This window comes from Gadus morhua, chromosome 14, assembly GCF_902167405.1.
Source record: "Gadus morhua chromosome 14, gadMor3.0, whole genome shotgun sequence".
NCBI classification, from domain to species: Eukaryota; Metazoa; Chordata; class Actinopteri; order Gadiformes; family Gadidae; genus Gadus; species Gadus morhua.
In genome coordinates, this window is record NC_044061.1 from 17,090,548 (window position 1) to 17,108,454 (window position 17,907).

Below are 17,907 nucleotides of genomic sequence, written 5' to 3' on the forward strand. Positions count from 1 at the left end.
TCGAGTTTTGATTGCTCCCACAATAACCTCTGGCAACCCAGTGGTCATTGGCGATAGACCATTTTCATTGCGAAGGTTTTGGCCATTAGAACCTCTAGCATTGGTTGAAAAGTCCCATGAAAACAAGTGTCCTCACCCTTCAGGATGTCCAATGCGACTGTGAAAGGCTTCATGATTGCACAATATTCTTTGAGAAACTGGTATTCCCCGTCATTCATACATTTAATCTGTGTGCAAAGATTATTTATGTTTGTGAGGGGCATTTCTGTAATTCATGCATAGGCATGGGGACAATCAACTTTTTCTCACCAACCTCTTCCAGGCAATCTGATGCGACTGTGGAGCGGCTCTTCTTAGTCCACAGCGCTGAACATTTGGCTTCGGAACTGCGGTACACCGCCCTTGATTCTGGATTAGTTACCAACCATTTATCAACCTCATTGTTTGCAATTGGGATTAAGTGTATGGGGTGGGCATCTATGGTTGGGAGGCAGTAGGCCTACACATAGCCCAGCCTGGGAATCTTTGTTTACAGCAGTAAGCAGTACACTGAGACGGTCTTTGTAAACTCTACTTTGCCTTCGCCTGCCTTTGCCCTCCTCCTCTTCACAATCAAACTTACTGATACTCCTTGAGGCAATTCACAAAGTTACTCCCATCATTATCAGTTACACAAGCAGTAACTTTGTCGTGAGTAAGGCCAAATTCGGAGAAAACTTCCTCGATCTCAGCGGCAATTTTATCAAATGTATGGCGACCACTGAATCGTTTACAGGCTGTTCCAACTTCCTCCGTTTCACCATAAATCCATTGTCACCCCGAGGTAGCTTCTGTTATTTGCCCTCCAAATATCAGCGGTGGTGGACACGTGGTGCTGTTCTTCGATGGTCCTTTTAGGTTCCTTTGCCATGATAGCATATGCCTTATCCAAGTCCTTTGCGAAGGTCTTTCTGCTTGGCAGTACACACTGAAAAATGATGAGATTAGATTACATTTTATTGTCATTTAGCAGAGTACAGCTACAGAGCCGATGAATTGCAGTTGTAAAATATAAATAAGAAAATAGCCAGGTATCAAACGCATACTATGCCAAGTGGACTAAATAGGTGGTGTTCGATGTATAGGCTACAGGCCCTAATGCAATAAGCAATAAACATTAGCTAAAGGGCCTGAAAATGTAGGCTACCCTCCATTCACAACCACCAACATTGAAAACAACAGTTTTTGAAAGGGCTGGCCATTAGCCATGCTGATCATGAAAATAAATGTTAAAATTGAAACATTTGAGGTGCATCTGTTTCAGTCCCATGAGAAAAATTACATTGAAAAAATGTGTCCATGGTCTATGTCAAGACCATGGTTTTCACAAACTTGAAACAACCCTAAACGTTTGTTTTCAGAAATGTGCAACTCACTGAGTGGTGAGTGGTGTTCCTTGATGTTCCAAATCAAGTATCGTAGCGAAATACATTTTCTGTCGTGTTGTATTTGGCATTTTATAAAGCCATTTATTTCGGTGGGAACTCATTGCTCGTTGACCAGAACCGGAAAGGGGGGTGGGTTGTAGGCTAGTATTTTTGCTCGGTTCTCCGTCTCAACCAACAGAAGGCTAGAAGTAGGCTCTTTAATACGGTAGGTCCATGCCTCACAGTCGACTCTCTGGCACCGGTTTATTGTGATTTGCTGCCCCCAAGTGGATACCATCCCAGTACAATTTGTATGTTAGGAACGCCATATCAATATATGTGTACCGCTATATCTATGACAATAGGATAGGCTACTAGTGTGAAAATGAACTACATACAGTTACCTTCATTCGCATTTACTGAATGTGCATGAGGTGTAGGCCTACTTTATTAATCCCATACGGGGAATCAACTGACCCCTTACCACAGTAGACGTGTAGTTTCTCAAGCTTTCGGCGTGGGACAGGCGCAATTCAACCCATGCACACGCTCACACGCCACACTTCTTTCTAACGCAGGGAAATTGCCAGGATAGCGCCCACCAACTTGCGCCGCTATTTAACAGTGGAACAGGTAGGATTCAATCAAATGGGTTCCCCGTACGTTGGGAGACATTCTCTTACGCCGGGACATGCCCTCTTTTTGATAAACTTAAAAAAAAAAAATATGTTTCCGGGCGGAGTTTCAAAATCATCGGGGATTTTATTAAAGCCTCATACATGTTCGCATTGAATTTGTGTTGCGTTCCTCTGGGTCGTTCACCATAGTTAGGCTACGCCCTCTCGAGTTCTGTTCGGTTTGCATTGGTGGAAGTGAGTAGGGGGAGTTGTTAAGTAGAGCCTTCAGATTGGACGGTTTGACTTTAGAGTTACCGACATGTTTTGTATTTTTATTTTATTTTTTTACCATTGTTTTATAGGGACACACGTTAACAGATTTCTCCTACAGGGGATTGATAAAGAAAAGAAACACTTACTTTACACACTTTAACACAGCATTGGCCTACTGAATGCCACAGATATATTTTAAGCATTGGACTGAATATCACATAAATATATAATTATGTTTTTGAACGTTTGCAACGTTTAAAAGTTCAGGGAAAAGTATATGCCTCTACTGGTATTGCTTAGGCCAATATACTTGTGAGGCAGTGCAGTATCGATGGCAATGGTTTAATTAATTATCGTCCCGCCTATCTAAAATTACCGTAATACCTAAGGCAAAGGCGAATGTCATTCTTCACTTTTTATATTTATACATTTAGCCACTTATTCATGCCAACTGGTATACCTTAATTCTCAAGTTATCCACATTCTATAACCTCAAAACCTGGCTAGAGATGTGGCATATTTCGGTAGCTCCCATAATATGTCCATATATTAGAGACGTAGCGGTGAAAACTGTTACCAGGTTACCACCCAAGCGAGAACAGTGGCGGCGGGGCGGGAGACATGATGAAGATACCGGATTTGTTTATGGATAAAGTGAACTAAGTGGACATCGCTTTGAGGTAATACCTAAATAAACAACCTTTTCTATAGCCTATCATTTCCCGTCTAGATGGTAGGTGTTGTTGTGGCTCAGACAGCGTCATTCCAGTTTGTATAGACAGGAGGGTTGGTTAGTCCCCTATAAGTCGATTAAGACTGCCACACATTAACTACAACATCATAGTATCAGCTTCACCCAATACAACGCTATCCAAATATATTTATCTATATAGATATATCTATATAGATTTATATATAGATATATCTATACAGATATATATACGATTTTTTACGATAACAGAAGTGATCTAGAAGCCAGGCAGTGGATTATAGCTACTCGTCGTGAATAAAGACAAAAAGACAAGCAAGTCAACGCCTGAAGGTATAACCTTAGTCTCAGCAATGTTTTGATCAGGTATTTACAAGAAGAGAAACTGATGGTGTTATATTTCATAAACGTTTTTATTTATAGCATTAGTGGATAACAACTCGTGTTTGACACTACTGTCCTCCAGTTTAAAACTGATCTTAATCTCTCACACACACCTGCCAATGCACTCCAAGCTATAAATACGGCTTTATATGTCTGGGGTTATAAGAGGATCCGAATGGTGTCATCGTTAACAGGCATGTTGTGTTTACGCTAATAAAATGCATGCATTATATTATGAGAGCATTCCTAGAATGTCGATCACTTTTTTAATTGTATGTATTTATTGGAAGTTAGTATACCCCTAGTAACGTTTTCAAGTGATTACTCTTTTTTATTATAGCTATTTTATCTTAATATTCTATCAAATGAAAATCATTTTGTTGCCTGAACATATTTTATTCAATTGTTTAATAGATTAAACATATAAAATGTAATACATAACAGTGAGGTATATATCTGGTCCACTGAAATTATAGAAAAAATAACCAAAAAATACTAAAATAGGCAAGACAATTTGCTGTGATTTGTATTGCATAAATAATGTATGTCTTTGTTTTGTGTTTAACTACTTTTACAGACTCTACTATTGAAATAAAAATGCCTTAGCCTACAGCTAACCAGTACTATCTTGAAGTTGGAAGCAAGTTGGGTTGTTCTCCATGCAGCACACCCACCATGGGGTGATTCTTGATCAACTACGATTCCTGATAATGAATCCCTGAAGGAATAACAAATGGCTTATTTCACTTCCAACGACATCCAACGACAGTGGTACTAGGAGACATTGGACCACGTCACTAAGTGCGGAGGTGGATGTTTCTGTCATGTGTGGGTGAGAGCAGTGCAGCCTTGGATCCATCGTGGAACCACAATCCGCCCGGGCGGCCAGCCTTTGGGCCGGAGACGCTACACACAAGCAACTACTCCCTGGTTCTGTTCATCCAGCTCAGCCTGCTTTCCTTTGACTTGTTCGTCAACTCCTTCAGCGAGCTGCTGAGGAAAGAGCCTGCTGTCCAGCTTGTGCTCTTCATGTAAGGCAATGCTTTCTGTATTCTGCTGTCAGTCTGCTGTTTGGTAGTCTGATCAGTCAACATATAAAGGTGGAAAACAAGGCTGTGAATGGTACTAATTGCAAACTCAGCTGTGTGATAAACGTCATTGCATAGTCATATGAAGTCTGGAAAGGTAAAGTTCATCTTGCTCTATTGACAGATCTTGGTTCCTCTTGACTTCTTTGGTGTTGTTTTCTCCTTCCCTTTTCTCCTTTCCTCTTCTCTATTGTCCTCTCCTCTGTTCTCCTTTATTCTCTCCTCTCCTCCTCTCTTCACCCTCTGCTTTCCCATGCTCTCTTCCTCTCATCTCATCATATCCTCATCCCCTGATCTCTCTCCTCTCCTCCTTTCTTCTCCTTTGTGTCCAACAGTATACAGGACATCTCCATCCTGTTCAACCTGATCATCATACTCTTGATGCTGTTCAACACCTACGTGTTCCAGGTGGGCCTGGTAGCTCTACTGCTGGATCGCTTCAGGGCCATGCTGATGTACTCCGCACTCTATTTAACACTAAGCATCATTCTTCACTCCTGGATCATGGTACTTCTCTGCAGACCAAAGACCAAATACAATTAGTCAAATTATATTTTTATATATATAAATATAAATATTTATTTACTATGCTGACTATATTTATCGATGCATCTATTCATCCAGTTGATCTCATATTTCGAACTACAACAAGTGCTTTAATGTTTGTTGCTATTTAGTGTGTGTACTGTATTGATCTATGAGAACGATTATTTCGTTATTATTATTATTATTATTGCTAATAATGATATTATTAATAGTAATATTATGATTTATACTTACAGAATCTGCGTTGGCTGAACTCTAACCGATTTATTTGGACAGATGGCCTACAGGCGCTCTTTGTCTTCCAGAGAGTTGGTAAGAAAACTAGCTTGCGCTTTGACAAGTGATATAAGTTATCGACGTGTTTGGGTCGGGGCATGTGTGGTTTTATGTGTGTGTGTATATATCAAGAAGTGAATGAATTGTTACGTCATTTACATCAGGCAATCAATCAATTACAATACTCTGTCTTTACACTACACTGTTTTTGGTGGTCAGCACTACAGAGTCTTAGCCAACCAATGGTACTTCGATCAATCTAGATATTGAGTAGAAGAGGAGTAGATGGCAAAAAGCACCGTATATAAAATTAGCAGGCTGTTAGTCAGATACAATTCAATTCAATGATATGGATATAATGTGGTGTGCTAAGCAACAAGTGGAAAAAATGTAGCACCACTTTATTTGCTTTGCCAAAGAATGCTTTATATTGCATTGGCTTACTTGCTATTTTGAAGTTACAAAAAAGATTATTGGGTCTCCTTTTAGTCGGGCAAACTGAATAATTTCACTGCAGACACCATAAAATGATCAGAAGGAGAAGATTGTAGCTTGGGACGTCATACATTACTGAACAAGAGGATGTCTTGTCTGTTTAAAGTTACAGACTTCAACGTGTTTACGTTCTTTTTCTTTTCACAAACTTTTGGCCCAAATTAAATTATTTATTGAAGATAACTGATTTTTGTGCCTATTCAATTCCAATGCATCAATCAATATAATACATAAGTAAATTAACAATGGTGATCAGAGTTGAGATGCAGTGGAGCTCATGGAACGAAGAAGAAATTCCTTCTAAACTGAGCACATTTAATGTCTCTTCCTGTTGCATTCCCTGAAGTGACATTCATTGTATCCTTTACATAGTTGCCATTTTGTACTACTACTTCTACAAGCGAACTACTGAGTACTTGGGGGACCCTCGACTCTACGAAGACTCATCATGGCTGCGGGAGGTCTTCGCTCGAGCCAGACAGTGAATCCTTGAGGAAGGGGGGAAGGCCACCTTGTTCCAACTCTAGAGCTGCAAACAACACACTGGCTGGGAGGAAGTTAGCAGTGGATAATTTGCAAACTATACACTGAGATCGGAAAAGGTGATTGATAAGGAAGACCATGGAGTGCAGTGGGCCAGAAAGAACTTGTTGCTCTTGTAGATGCTGTTATACTTGTTGACATGCTGAGGATTTATGTCTCCACAGTACTCAACTTATGGTATACTTTATTGTAAATATTAGATATATGCCTATTGGAATTGTTTTATACAGATTGTAACACCATTTGTAATATCTTGTTTCACGTTCGTTAAATTGATCAGTCATTTCATGGCTAGACTGGCCCCATGCTACATGAGCTAACTGTATTGGTATAAACTGACAAACTGTCCAATCTCATTCACACATCAAGTCGTCTTTCAATGATGTCAGCATGGACCACATTTTGTAATTTCCTTAATAACTTTTCATACTTTTGCCCATTGTAAAACTATCCCTTAAAAATCTTTGCACTAATAAGAAAAATAGGCATAAGTAGAATTGTAATTGTATTTTTATAATTATGTTTTTTCAATTGGTGATTGATATATCCAGGTATGTAAAGTAATTATCTAATATACACAATAAAACAAAACACAGAAACTGATTCTTGTTCTAAACTCAACAAAAGAAAATGCTCAGGTTAATCAAATGTTCCTAATAAAACATAAAATAAAATAGAATATAAATCTTAAGGCTCTGGAGGGAAGTGAACTGAAATGTTAAAGCTAACAAATTAACATGCATCCCACTCCTATGTCTAAGTGTTTCACCAATAATTTAATAAATTATAAATTATATAGGCACGTCTACATCTCGGTTTTCCACGTATTGTGGCCCTGTTAATTTCAATAAAATGATGATTATGTATTGTGTTTTGTTTTTTGACATACCAGGTATTGGACGGTTGGGTGTTTTCCTTCTGAACTGGGGTTTTACGTGTATATAACATATAAAGTGTGTTCAAAAGGCTGCAGTTTGTGTAATAAAAGGGACAAGGAAGCTGTGTTTCATACCTAAGCTTCCTGTGCACGTGATCTTTTTTCAGATTTGTGTATCTGAGAAGAAAATAGTATTAAAAAATAATCTGAATGAAGATTTACTCTAATGGCCATCGTAAACCACAAGTCTCACTTTAAGCAATTCTCATTGGTTCAGATTAAGCGTTTTTTTGGTCTCCATTCATTTCCCACCAATGCCCTATCCTTATCATGTCTTTCCTCGTTTCATAGCAGAATATACTTTCTTAAGGTGGTCATACTTGGTTACAAGACGTTCAAAGATTTGTATATCGATAAGGCTTTTGCATCCTTTCTGCAGGTCTCTGACAAATTGTAATTTCCCAGGCAACCTTTCTTTAGAAATGTACATGTCCATAGCTTTTTCCATGACACATTCCCAACGTTTCCTAACCCACCTAATGATTTCATTTTAGATGGTTTCCTGCCACCAATCCAATCCAAATAAATATTTTACTGGTTTAATCTTTTTAAACAAACCAAATAAATAAAAAACAAATTAAACCATATTAATTGACCTCCATAAAGACCCTTTCGGAGGCAGATGGGGGAGGCAATACCAGAAGAGGTATCAGCGGAGATTCTGAAACGTGTTGCAGAGGTCTTTTATCTGTGCAAGGCATGGTCTTATTCTATGTCAATTGGTACACCGTACCTATTACACAATGGCTCGGTTAGCTAAGATTTATGACTGTGTATCACCAGCCTGTGATAGGTGCCCTCTCCTGCAAAACTCATACAAATGTTCTGGCTTTGCCCGTCCCTACATAACTATTGGACAGAGACTTTTGGTACCCATCTGAGATAATTAAGGAAAAAGTTGAACCAGATGCTAGCAGTGCACTGTTTGGGATCTCCCCCTCATCGCTTTCCCTCCCTACATCCAAAAAAGGTGTCTTAGCTTTGTCACCCTACTGGCTAGAAGACTATAATGACCCATTGAAGGTTAACTGTATCTCCCTTTCATACACACTGGATAAGAGATATCCTTTATTTTCTTAAATTGGCAAAAGTTAGGCTTTCATTAAGAGGCTGCTCCAACAAATTTTGGAAAATATCGGATCCATTCTTCCGAATCATTCAGAGGATACATTTCCCACTCATTTCGGATCGAAGGGGTATCAATATTGTGTTTGTTGGATTGTCTATTGGTTTATGGTCATTTTTTATCTTTTTTTTTTATACAATGTCTTACTTTTTATAAATGTTTTTTTGTCACAGCTGTCTGCTCCTGCAAAAACCCAATAAACAAAAAGAAAAAAAGCCATTCATAGTTAGAAAATGTGTATGTTTCAACCTCATGCATTATGGAGTAGATGTACAACAGCAAGCAATTGTTTTAATACCCGCAATTTCTTAACCTGCAGATGGTTTAATATCTCCATCAATTTGCTATCGGCTGGTTGCAGGTGTTTATGTGAGGATGTCAGAGTTATGTACAGCATGGAAAACGGTACACATACAACCAACTTTCTCAAGCTAACCACTGCCTGAAATCGAAGAATTCTTATACCTGAAAATTACTGATTTATGTAGGACTATGTTATGTTATTATATTTCCACCCCCTTCTTCCCTTACATTGTTGATTAAAGCTCTGGTTCAACAGAGTAAAGCTTTCTTCAAATATCTTATCCTAATAATTATACATTTTTGTTTTACATTTTACCTAGAATATAATATATAAGTAATTAAATAATAATAGTAATAATAATAATAATAATAATAATAATAGGAATTCATACGAACACAATAGGTTGTCTCGCAGCTTCGCTGCTTGACACCCAATAATTAATATAGCTTAATAATTAGGAACCTTTTTAAAATTAGTCTGTAACATTATTGTGCCTACACATAACTCCGCGACGTCAGGGGGCGCTCATATTAAAAGGCTTCAAAATTAGCCGTATGGTTGCTACATTGCTAGCTATTTCCGTACCATTTTAACACCGATGGTGTTTTGGTTTTCACTTGTGCAACGTTAAAACACTTCGTAGGTGTTTATTTTCTGTTTTACAAAAATGTCTTACAACTACGTTGTAACCGCTCAAAAACCTACGGCAGTCAATGCCTGCATCACAGGTAAATATGCCGTTAAATTATTATTTTGTTTTGATAAATATCACATCAGCACCGCACACATTCACCACATACATGCTAGCTTAACTCCCGCGCCTGAACTTAAGTAACACTGGCATCGCAGGGCCTCACTCAATATTTTTTTTCTCGTTTTGTTAAAGCATTCGCATTACAGCAACAGCATGGACTTGTAAACGTGATCGTGATAACACACGTTTATCGGTTGAATTTATCTGCAAACCCCTCATGGCTTTATCATGCTACATCAAGGCCACCTACATTATACTAGTGTATCCAACATGTTTGGTTTTAACTCTGAATCCCTATCGACGTTGCAACTGCAACGAAGTATGGACAAGCAGGTTTATTATACTGACTGACCAACCTTTTGTATAATACCCCCTTCTGAATTTGGGAACATTAATTCGTGCGATTTTGTCTGACTATCACAATTCTCAGACCTGTCAACAATTATGCTGTAAGATATTGACGGTTAGCACTAGTTTATTTACATTAAGAGGAATTAAGCCCAACTCCCTTAACCGGAGCCGGTATTATGAGTTATGTGTAAAGATGCCAATCTTTTGTGTTTTGATTAGCATCCTGATAGGCATGCATATTTTCAGCCTTGTCCATATCCACTGTCCTACCAAACTTAAGCCATGTGCTGTGCAGAACATGATGCATCGTTCTGTAACTTTTTTCAGGGGATGGTTGAGTTGGAGTCTTATTATAATGCATGTGCAAGCAAGACTTTGTGCTGGTGGATTCTGGGAGAGAAACACACCTTATTGAATGTTATTAAGATCATCGTAGTAGGCTATACAGTAGAACCGCACATTTTAGGTTAACAACTGTGACATAAAGTATGTGCATCCTTTATTATAAACCTATATTCAACGTTTAACCCTAATGTGCCACAGGCACAAACTAAAAATTTGGACAAAACATGTCTGTCAATGGTATTGTGTTTTCTAAGCAGTCTTGATTCTATAATTCTCAACACACAAGGTAAATGCCTGATTTGTATAACTGTAGCTCATTTTAGCCCAGTCATTTCAATCGAGGAATGCGTAATTTGGCAGTGACACTGAATCACAGATTTTATTTTATTGCTGGTATCTGATTATTTGGCTGATTATAGACACATTATTTATTTGGCTGTTGATTATCAGGGTATGATTTTCGGATAACTGATAAGTAAAAGGACACGTGCAGTGGGAGGTTTCCCCTATCTGCAAGACACAGGGGTGTATGTTTCTTTCAAAGTCAATATGATAATAAGTTGTAGATGCCAAACCCTCTTGATAAAAAAAGAATAAATAAAAAGAAAAATCGGAAGCGTTAAAAGTGTAACTTATCATTTCAGTTGTTGTGCCCTCTTGACTTTTTATATTTATTAATGAATACGTGTGCATGCATGTGTGATCACCTGTGTGTGAAAGGGAGTGAGTGACATCGCGCTGTTTTTATGAATGCCGCTTTCATTAATGTTAACACTTAATGATATTCCATCTACCAATTATGTGTATCCACAGGTCACTTCACCTCTGCAGAGGACCTCAATCTGCTCATAGCCAAGAACACACGGCTGGAGATCTATGTGGTGACAGCAGAGGGACTCAGGCCTGTCAAGGAGGTAGGCATGTACGGCAAGATCGCTGTCATGGAACTCTTCAGGCCAAAGGTACGTGGGTGTAGCTTCATGTTTAATTAATTGTCATGAGTTGGCTGTCTAGTCACCAAGTATTATGCAAATTATGAATTTATGCATAATGAAATGGTAAATAGTACTGTCAAAAGAAAAACCTTCAAAGTATATTTTGGAAGAGGTATCCGTAACAGTTCAAAAGCAGTACTAATTTGCAATTTCTTTGCTAATTTGAAAAAATATAATTTTTTCTTCTGTTTTATAAACAAGTGTGTGACGCTGATGATGTTTTTCGATACCATGTATAGGGTGAAAGTAAGGACCTGTTATTTATCCTCACATCAAAGTACAACGCCTGCATCCTAGAATACAAACAGAATGGCGAGAGTATTGACATTATCACCCGTGCCCATGGAAATGTGCAGGTAAGTACCAGCCGGAGATGCTCACAAGTAGGGACGAGTTTAAAAGTTCGATTGTCAATCAATACTATTACTAATGCTGCTTATCGATCTGGTACTCTTATCGGTTATTTTTGTGTTTTTTTACAGTATTATCGATTTTAATCTCAACATATAATGGAAAAAATATGATGCATTATTATTCATTAAACTATTCAGCATTATGTACAAAATCCACCATCAACTGATGTAAATGTAAGTACATTGTACTATACATGGATTTCATGTTGATAACAATAAATAAATGACAATTTTTTTCTGATTGATTCCAAAACGGTAAATTAATTTGCAGGATTTTTTCTTGGCTGTATTTTTCCTTTGCAAAATATTTTTAGAGCACTTCAGATTTAATTTATGAACCACCATAGCTTAACAATCAGCGGCCTAATGGTTACTTGTAATCATTAACCATTGTTTGTGTTATTAATTTAACTTTGTGTGTGAGCTCTAGGCTGCTATCATACCTGATGGGGAAATGAGAGATTAACTAAAAACCAGTGTGTAGCGACTAGTTCTAGAGATGCCTCGCCCCCCGGCTCACTTAAAGGCGTTTTGAGAGAGATCTCTCAATGATGCGGAAGATCAAAAATGCATCCTAGTCAAACGTTTAAATCGTATTGCATAATAGAAACCGAGTTGGCGAGATCAAATGTGCGAGATCAGACGTTTATGTAGAAATAATGAATATACTTTCTTCATTCTTGAGTAACGAGAGCAGAACCGATAACGTTGGAGATTATGGATACTACGATCTTTAGTCATTTGAAGTCGGAGCCTATTTAATACCGGATGTTGGTTAAGATCCCTGTTCAAAAGTTAAAGTGTTAGGTCTCAAGTCCAAGTCAAGTCTTTGGTCACAAGTCAAGTCAATTCTTGAGTCTCTTATGGTTTTAATAGGGTTGCACGATCCCCCTATTTCATTACGGATACAGATTCCAAGCAACACATCTTCCAATGGGGAAATACAGAGTACCAATCCGATACCAATGAGTTAAAGGGCTAATATGAGTCAAGGCCATTTCCAAACTTTGTAAAATATGAATACAGTAAATTGCTACATACAACATTACTATATTGTATCATTGTATGCAATATAACTAATATAAGTTGGGCTTAAATTTGGCTTGCCTATTTCTAACTTTGTAAAATATGAATATGATATATGGATACATGGTTATGATGTATGTCATGGCTGAATTCTATGCAATATAAGTTATATGTTTTTATTATTCTAAAGTTTCTTTAAATATATATGCCTACACTCGTTAATATAAATTGTAGGAGCCAATGTTTATGTTCAATATTTGTTTGCTCCCTGTATTTATGTAATGTTTCTTATTATAAGTATTCTGTGCATTCTATTATATCTGAGTTCTTAGTTTGCATGATTTACGTGGTGCGCCACACAAGTTATTATTAAGCGAACAAAATACATTCTAGGCCTTTGAGATAAGACACAACGGCACAGATATTAGTTTGTGCTAGGGTTTAGGGGCTTGAATGGATAATGGACGGCTACATTGTTCATATTCTTCTACCTCTATGGGTGTTAAGCTTTTTTTTTTAACCTTAAGGAAATCAGACATTTCCTTAAGGTTAATGCGCAAAATAATATATAGCAATTGTAAAACGTTAAAAGTCAGAGTCCCCATATCTGGAACCATCACAAGACAACAATTATTATAATATAAGTTAATGATAAGTTTAATTAACTTTTCTTTTCAGGCCAGAATATAAAGCAATGATTGTTTGTTTACCGCAACTGATCAATGTTGATACATTAGGTCTGCATAGCAGTATAATGTAGGATATAGGATCATTACAGCTTAAACAGCTTGAGATCATTTTGCATGTATTTGCTGACTGTTTATTGAAATTCTGAATTTTTATTGTAAAACACATTCTTACAAAACCACATAGCATTTGTCATGCAAAATCACAGCATGACAAAACATATTTAGGTACAATAATACACTAAGTTAAAAGAAAACAAAAATGATATATACATATATATATATGGCTCCAGGGCTCAGTGCACATAATTGTGGCTCTACCAGTTTGCAAGTAAATCAAGTATGTGAATAATATCTCTTATGTCTACCCCACTTTATAAGCTGTGCTCGTTTCTCCCCCCCACCCCACCCCCACCCCCCCTCCGCAGGACCGTGTGGGACGGCCCTCTGAGACGGGCATCATCGGTATCGTGGACCCTGAGTGTCGCATGATTGGCCTGCGGCTCTACGATGGCCTCTTCAAGGTAATCCCTCTGGACCGGGACAACCGCGAGCTCAAGGCCTTCAACATCCGCCTGGAGGAGCTGCAGGTCATTGACGTGCACTTCCTCTACGGCTGTCAGGCCCCGACGGTCTGCTTCATCTACCAGGTAAAGTGAAGGAGCCTAAAGGAAGGAGGAATAGGGAGCGAGCTGGGTGTTGGTAGATTTGATAAGCTATATTTGGGAGTTGGTAACGCCAACCCTAGTTTTTGTTATTTTGGGCTCTGAGATGTAAAACTAAAAGTGAGTTTCAGGTGATTTTAGATGATTTTTGTTCAGAGCTGCTTCATTCATTCTTTGTGCATTTCTTCACTGCGGTTCTAGGACCCACAGGGACGGCACGTTAAGACCTATGAAGTTTCCCTCAGAGAGAAGGAGTTCAACAAGGGCCCGTGGAAACAGGAGAATGTGGAGGCAGAGGCGTCCATGGTCATCCCAGGTAGAAGAGATTTCTCTTACACATAGTCCATGGGCAAGAAACATTAATAAAAGTGCTGAAAGTGAGCCTACAATAGGAACCAGTGCCTAAAATCCACTCGGTATATAGGGTGGTTAACTTCATGAGTGGATTACTAGGAAAAATATGCCACCAGACATGGTTTAATATAATATAATCCCCAGAAATATTCCCTTAAAAAACATGCAACTACTGTATGTATTGCGAACTTCAGTGGTTCCGAAATCTTGTGGCACATGCAGTAACATGAGAACAACTAGTGTTTTCTGATTAGTGGTTCTGTCACGTTAAAATTGTACCGGGGGCGAAAATTGTACCGGCCTACGTCATCGTTTGTTTACATCCTGACAACCTGCCCGGCAACAGACGACGCGATGCAGAAAACATGTTTCCAAACGACGAAATAACATAATACAGATAGCGGATCGCTATCTGTATTATGATAGATAGCGATAACACTTGTTTTTACTTTATATTTGTATTGTATTTAATTTTTTAATCGAAACAATAAAAAAAATTGCCCGCAAAACGGGCGATCGCGTCAAATGACAAATGTTTTCCCCGCGAAACGGGCGATCGCGTCAAATGACGTAGGAGGGTTCTTGAAACATAATACAGATAACGGATCGCTAGATAACACTTGTTTTTACTTTATATTTGTATTGTATTGAATTGTTTAATCGAATTTAGCTAGTAAACTGAGTGTTTTAAGCAGGTTTCATAGTCTAGAATGTTCAAGAACCTTCCTACGTGATTTGACGCGTCATTTGACGCGATCGCCTGTTTCCCGGTTAATTTTTTTTATTGTTTTGATTAAACAATTAAATACAATACAAATATAAAGTAAAAACAAGTGTTATCGCTATCTATCATAATACAGATAGCGATCCGCTATCTGTATTATGTTATTTCGTCGTTTGGAAACATGTTTTCTGCATCGCGTCGTCTGTTGCCGGGCAGGTTGTCAGGTTGTCAGGATGTGAACAAACGATGACGTAGGCCGGTACAATTTTCGCCCCCGGTACAATTTTAACGTGACAGTTCCATGAAACAATACTTTTAATATGAATGTCTCCCGTTAGTTTTTGATAATGCTTATCTTTCCGCTGTACTGTTGAGCAACTTGCAATTGGTGTATTAAAAATTGGAATTGTGCCAAAGCGCTCACTATATTATAGTCATATATTGTGTGCTCTGTGTTTCCAACTGTATTTAACATGGTTTATATCTAATTAAGTATTGCTTCATTACTGTGTTGCTGTAATATATTTTGGGCTAGGGAATCAATGTAGTGTAGTCATGGGCCAACATACAGAATAGCATGAAACATTCTGAATATTCTTCAAAATGAAGTTCATACAGAATGCAGACAGAATAGTTCATACTATTCTGAAAGAAAAGTGTTTGTTCTTTTTTATTTGTACTTTTTTTTAGAGAAAGTGACAATCTATCCGCAATAGCAATCAGGTGTCTCTTGTACCAACTCTATTAACCTCTTTAAATGTACATCAGAAATAGATTTTATGACTGGAAAGAGTCCAACCATTTCCTGTTCCTTTTGTGTGCTTGTATTTCAGTGCCAGAGCCATTTGGGGGTGCTATAATCATTGGACAAGAATCAATCACTTATCACAATGGGGACAAATACTTGGCCATAGCTCCTCCTACCATCAAGGTAATCACACTTGACAAAAACAATATGGCTTTGTCACTCACAGTTCTCAGTGCTTAGTGGCTGGCTGCATTATAAGGATTTGTGCTAGGCCTTCACCTATTGTCAAGGCTCAGATGTTTGAAAGCTATTGGCTGAGAGGTTTTTGGCAGAGCTTCAAAAGCGTGTGAGAAGGAGGTATCCTCCCTATGCCACTCGATCTCTCTTGGTTTAATGATATGTGCATTAATTCATTTAACATACATATCCAAATTACTTGGATGGAAGGTTAGAACAATGAAAGCAGTGTGTTTATGTGCAGGAGAGAAACGTGTGCAGGAGAGCTCCAGGAATTGAAGTTGAAAAAAGGAGAATGTTTTTTGTGTTTCTGCTGTGATAATGTTTTTCTTATCTTGGCTCTATAAAACATTGTTTTGCCAAAGTGTCAGCCAGGAACCAAATTGATGCCGTGTGTTGCAGATGCCTGTATTGGGTTGGATTACTTTTCAAACCATGTCCCTTGACAAATGGCTATCTACAGAGAGAAATATGCCCTATTCTGCAGTACAGCATATCGTATTTTCTGCTTGCTATCACTTAAACTAAACAGATACGGGAAAATCAATTTCATGTTCACATGCCCTAAACGGGCCTCTTTTTGCCAGGCCTGGTTTTGGGGAGCTCATAAAACAGATTCTAGCTCAAACTGAAGCTGAATGTTAGCTTCCACACATGTACGTGTTTAAAAAATAACAAACTTCTTCTTTGTTTACTTACTGACCGAATGGTCAGATCGTGCCATGTAGTGTTTTCAGTCCACCATTGCATCCTATTAAAGCTATTGCCCAGTTATATGTAGACCTGCATGCTTTATCTGGATTTTATGCAAATGTCCATAACTAAATGTCCAAGGTAGTAGCAAAGATATGTATTTTTTTACTTTGACGTTTATTGTAGGTCTAACTGAATAATCACAATCGCGTTTGTAGTAGTGCTGTCACGATACTGGATTTTCTAACTTCGATACTATACCCGGAAAAATATTGATATTCTATACCATTTTCGATTCCAGGGAAAAACTGTTTTTTTCTCAGAAAATAACATACCCAAAGTAAATAGAGTATATCTCCAAAACTGCAAGGGCTATAATATGTCATCTTGGTGCCAATAGAAAGATTGTTGTGCAAGTTAAATATTCAATGCGGATACTACTTTGTTAAAGTGAATAAAGCTGTAACACGGCATAAGTGGAAGATACATTTCCACCTGAAATATTTATCAGTTAGTCATTATCAGTTGGTAGCTCTGTAGTACTATGAGACACAAACAGGTAGATCTCTTACTATTTTGACACTTGACACCTCTTTTTAAAGTTCAGGGCAAATAGAATCGAATGACACCAAGCCAAACACATCCAATACACATATGGCCACTAGATTGCGCTGAAGTACATGTGTTCTGATTTAAGGTAATTTACCTTTTTCTAAAGAAACCTTCTTTTGGTTACTCTGTACGTTTACATGCACAGCTTAATCAGATTACAGGCATAGTTTGACTATGCCCCTGAATCGGACAACAGCAATTGTCCGAGTATACTTGGTGAGAAAATCGATTCATTGGTCAAAGCATTTCATACACGGTACGATGTTTGGCGCTGTACCCAGAACAGTTCACTTCGGGTTCACATCATTTCTCTGAAGCTCCATTGATCAGAACTCTCGGTTGCATGGAGACTCCTCCTCCGGCGGCGGCGGAGCAGCTCCTTCGGGAGTCCGCATACGGCAACAATCCCTTTCTCCTCCATGTCATCTTTCAATCTTGGCTTCAGAGAGTCAAAGCCAAAGTTAATTTCCCTCAATTCCTTCTCCATCATGGCCGAGATAACCCCCACTACGAGTCTTAACTTGTTGCTGTAGTACCAGAGAGTCTGAGAACCCGACGCAGTCTTTAAGATTCATAATATCGGAGAATATCCCCGTCAGT

The 17,907-nt window shown here is 38.2% G+C and overlaps 2 protein-coding genes across 5 annotated transcripts in view; both read left to right on the plus strand.

Annotated features, from left to right (window-relative positions):
- The first annotated feature begins 2,750 nt into the window (after positions 1-2,750).
- LOC115559237 (transmembrane protein 138) lies at positions 2,751-7,348 on the plus strand. Of its 4 annotated transcripts, none has more exons than XM_030378014.1 (5): positions 2,751-2,976; positions 4,159-4,420; positions 4,813-4,984; positions 5,260-5,335; positions 6,167-7,348. In XM_030378014.1, the coding sequence occupies exons 2-5, from the start codon at positions 4,203-4,205 to the stop codon at positions 6,277-6,279; spliced, it is 579 nt and encodes a 192-aa protein (XP_030233874.1). In that variant the 5' UTR covers positions 2,751-2,976; positions 4,159-4,202; the 3' UTR covers positions 6,280-7,348. The 4 variants fall into 4 exon arrangements, with proteins under 4 accessions (XP_030233874.1, XP_030233876.1, XP_030233875.1 ...); XM_030378016.1 differs by having other exon boundaries at positions 2,754-2,976; positions 3,967-4,420; positions 6,196-7,348; XM_030378015.1 differs by having other exon boundaries at positions 2,757-2,976; positions 3,967-4,420; positions 4,813-4,885.
- Positions 7,349-9,267: 1,919 nt separating this feature from the next.
- Positions 9,268-17,907, plus strand: part of ddb1 (damage-specific DNA binding protein 1) — a 50,519-nt gene continuing 41,879 nt past the window's right edge. The window contains exons 1-6 of the mRNA XM_030376865.1: positions 9,268-9,432; positions 10,968-11,116; positions 11,389-11,505; positions 13,703-13,924; positions 14,141-14,255; positions 15,851-15,948. Of these exons, the coding sequence (XP_030232725.1) occupies positions 9,372-9,432; positions 10,968-11,116; positions 11,389-11,505; positions 13,703-13,924; positions 14,141-14,255; positions 15,851-15,948 (762 nt within the window). The 5' untranslated portion in view covers positions 9,268-9,371. The remainder of the gene's footprint in view (positions 9,433-10,967; positions 11,117-11,388; positions 11,506-13,702; positions 13,925-14,140; positions 14,256-15,850; positions 15,949-17,907) is intronic.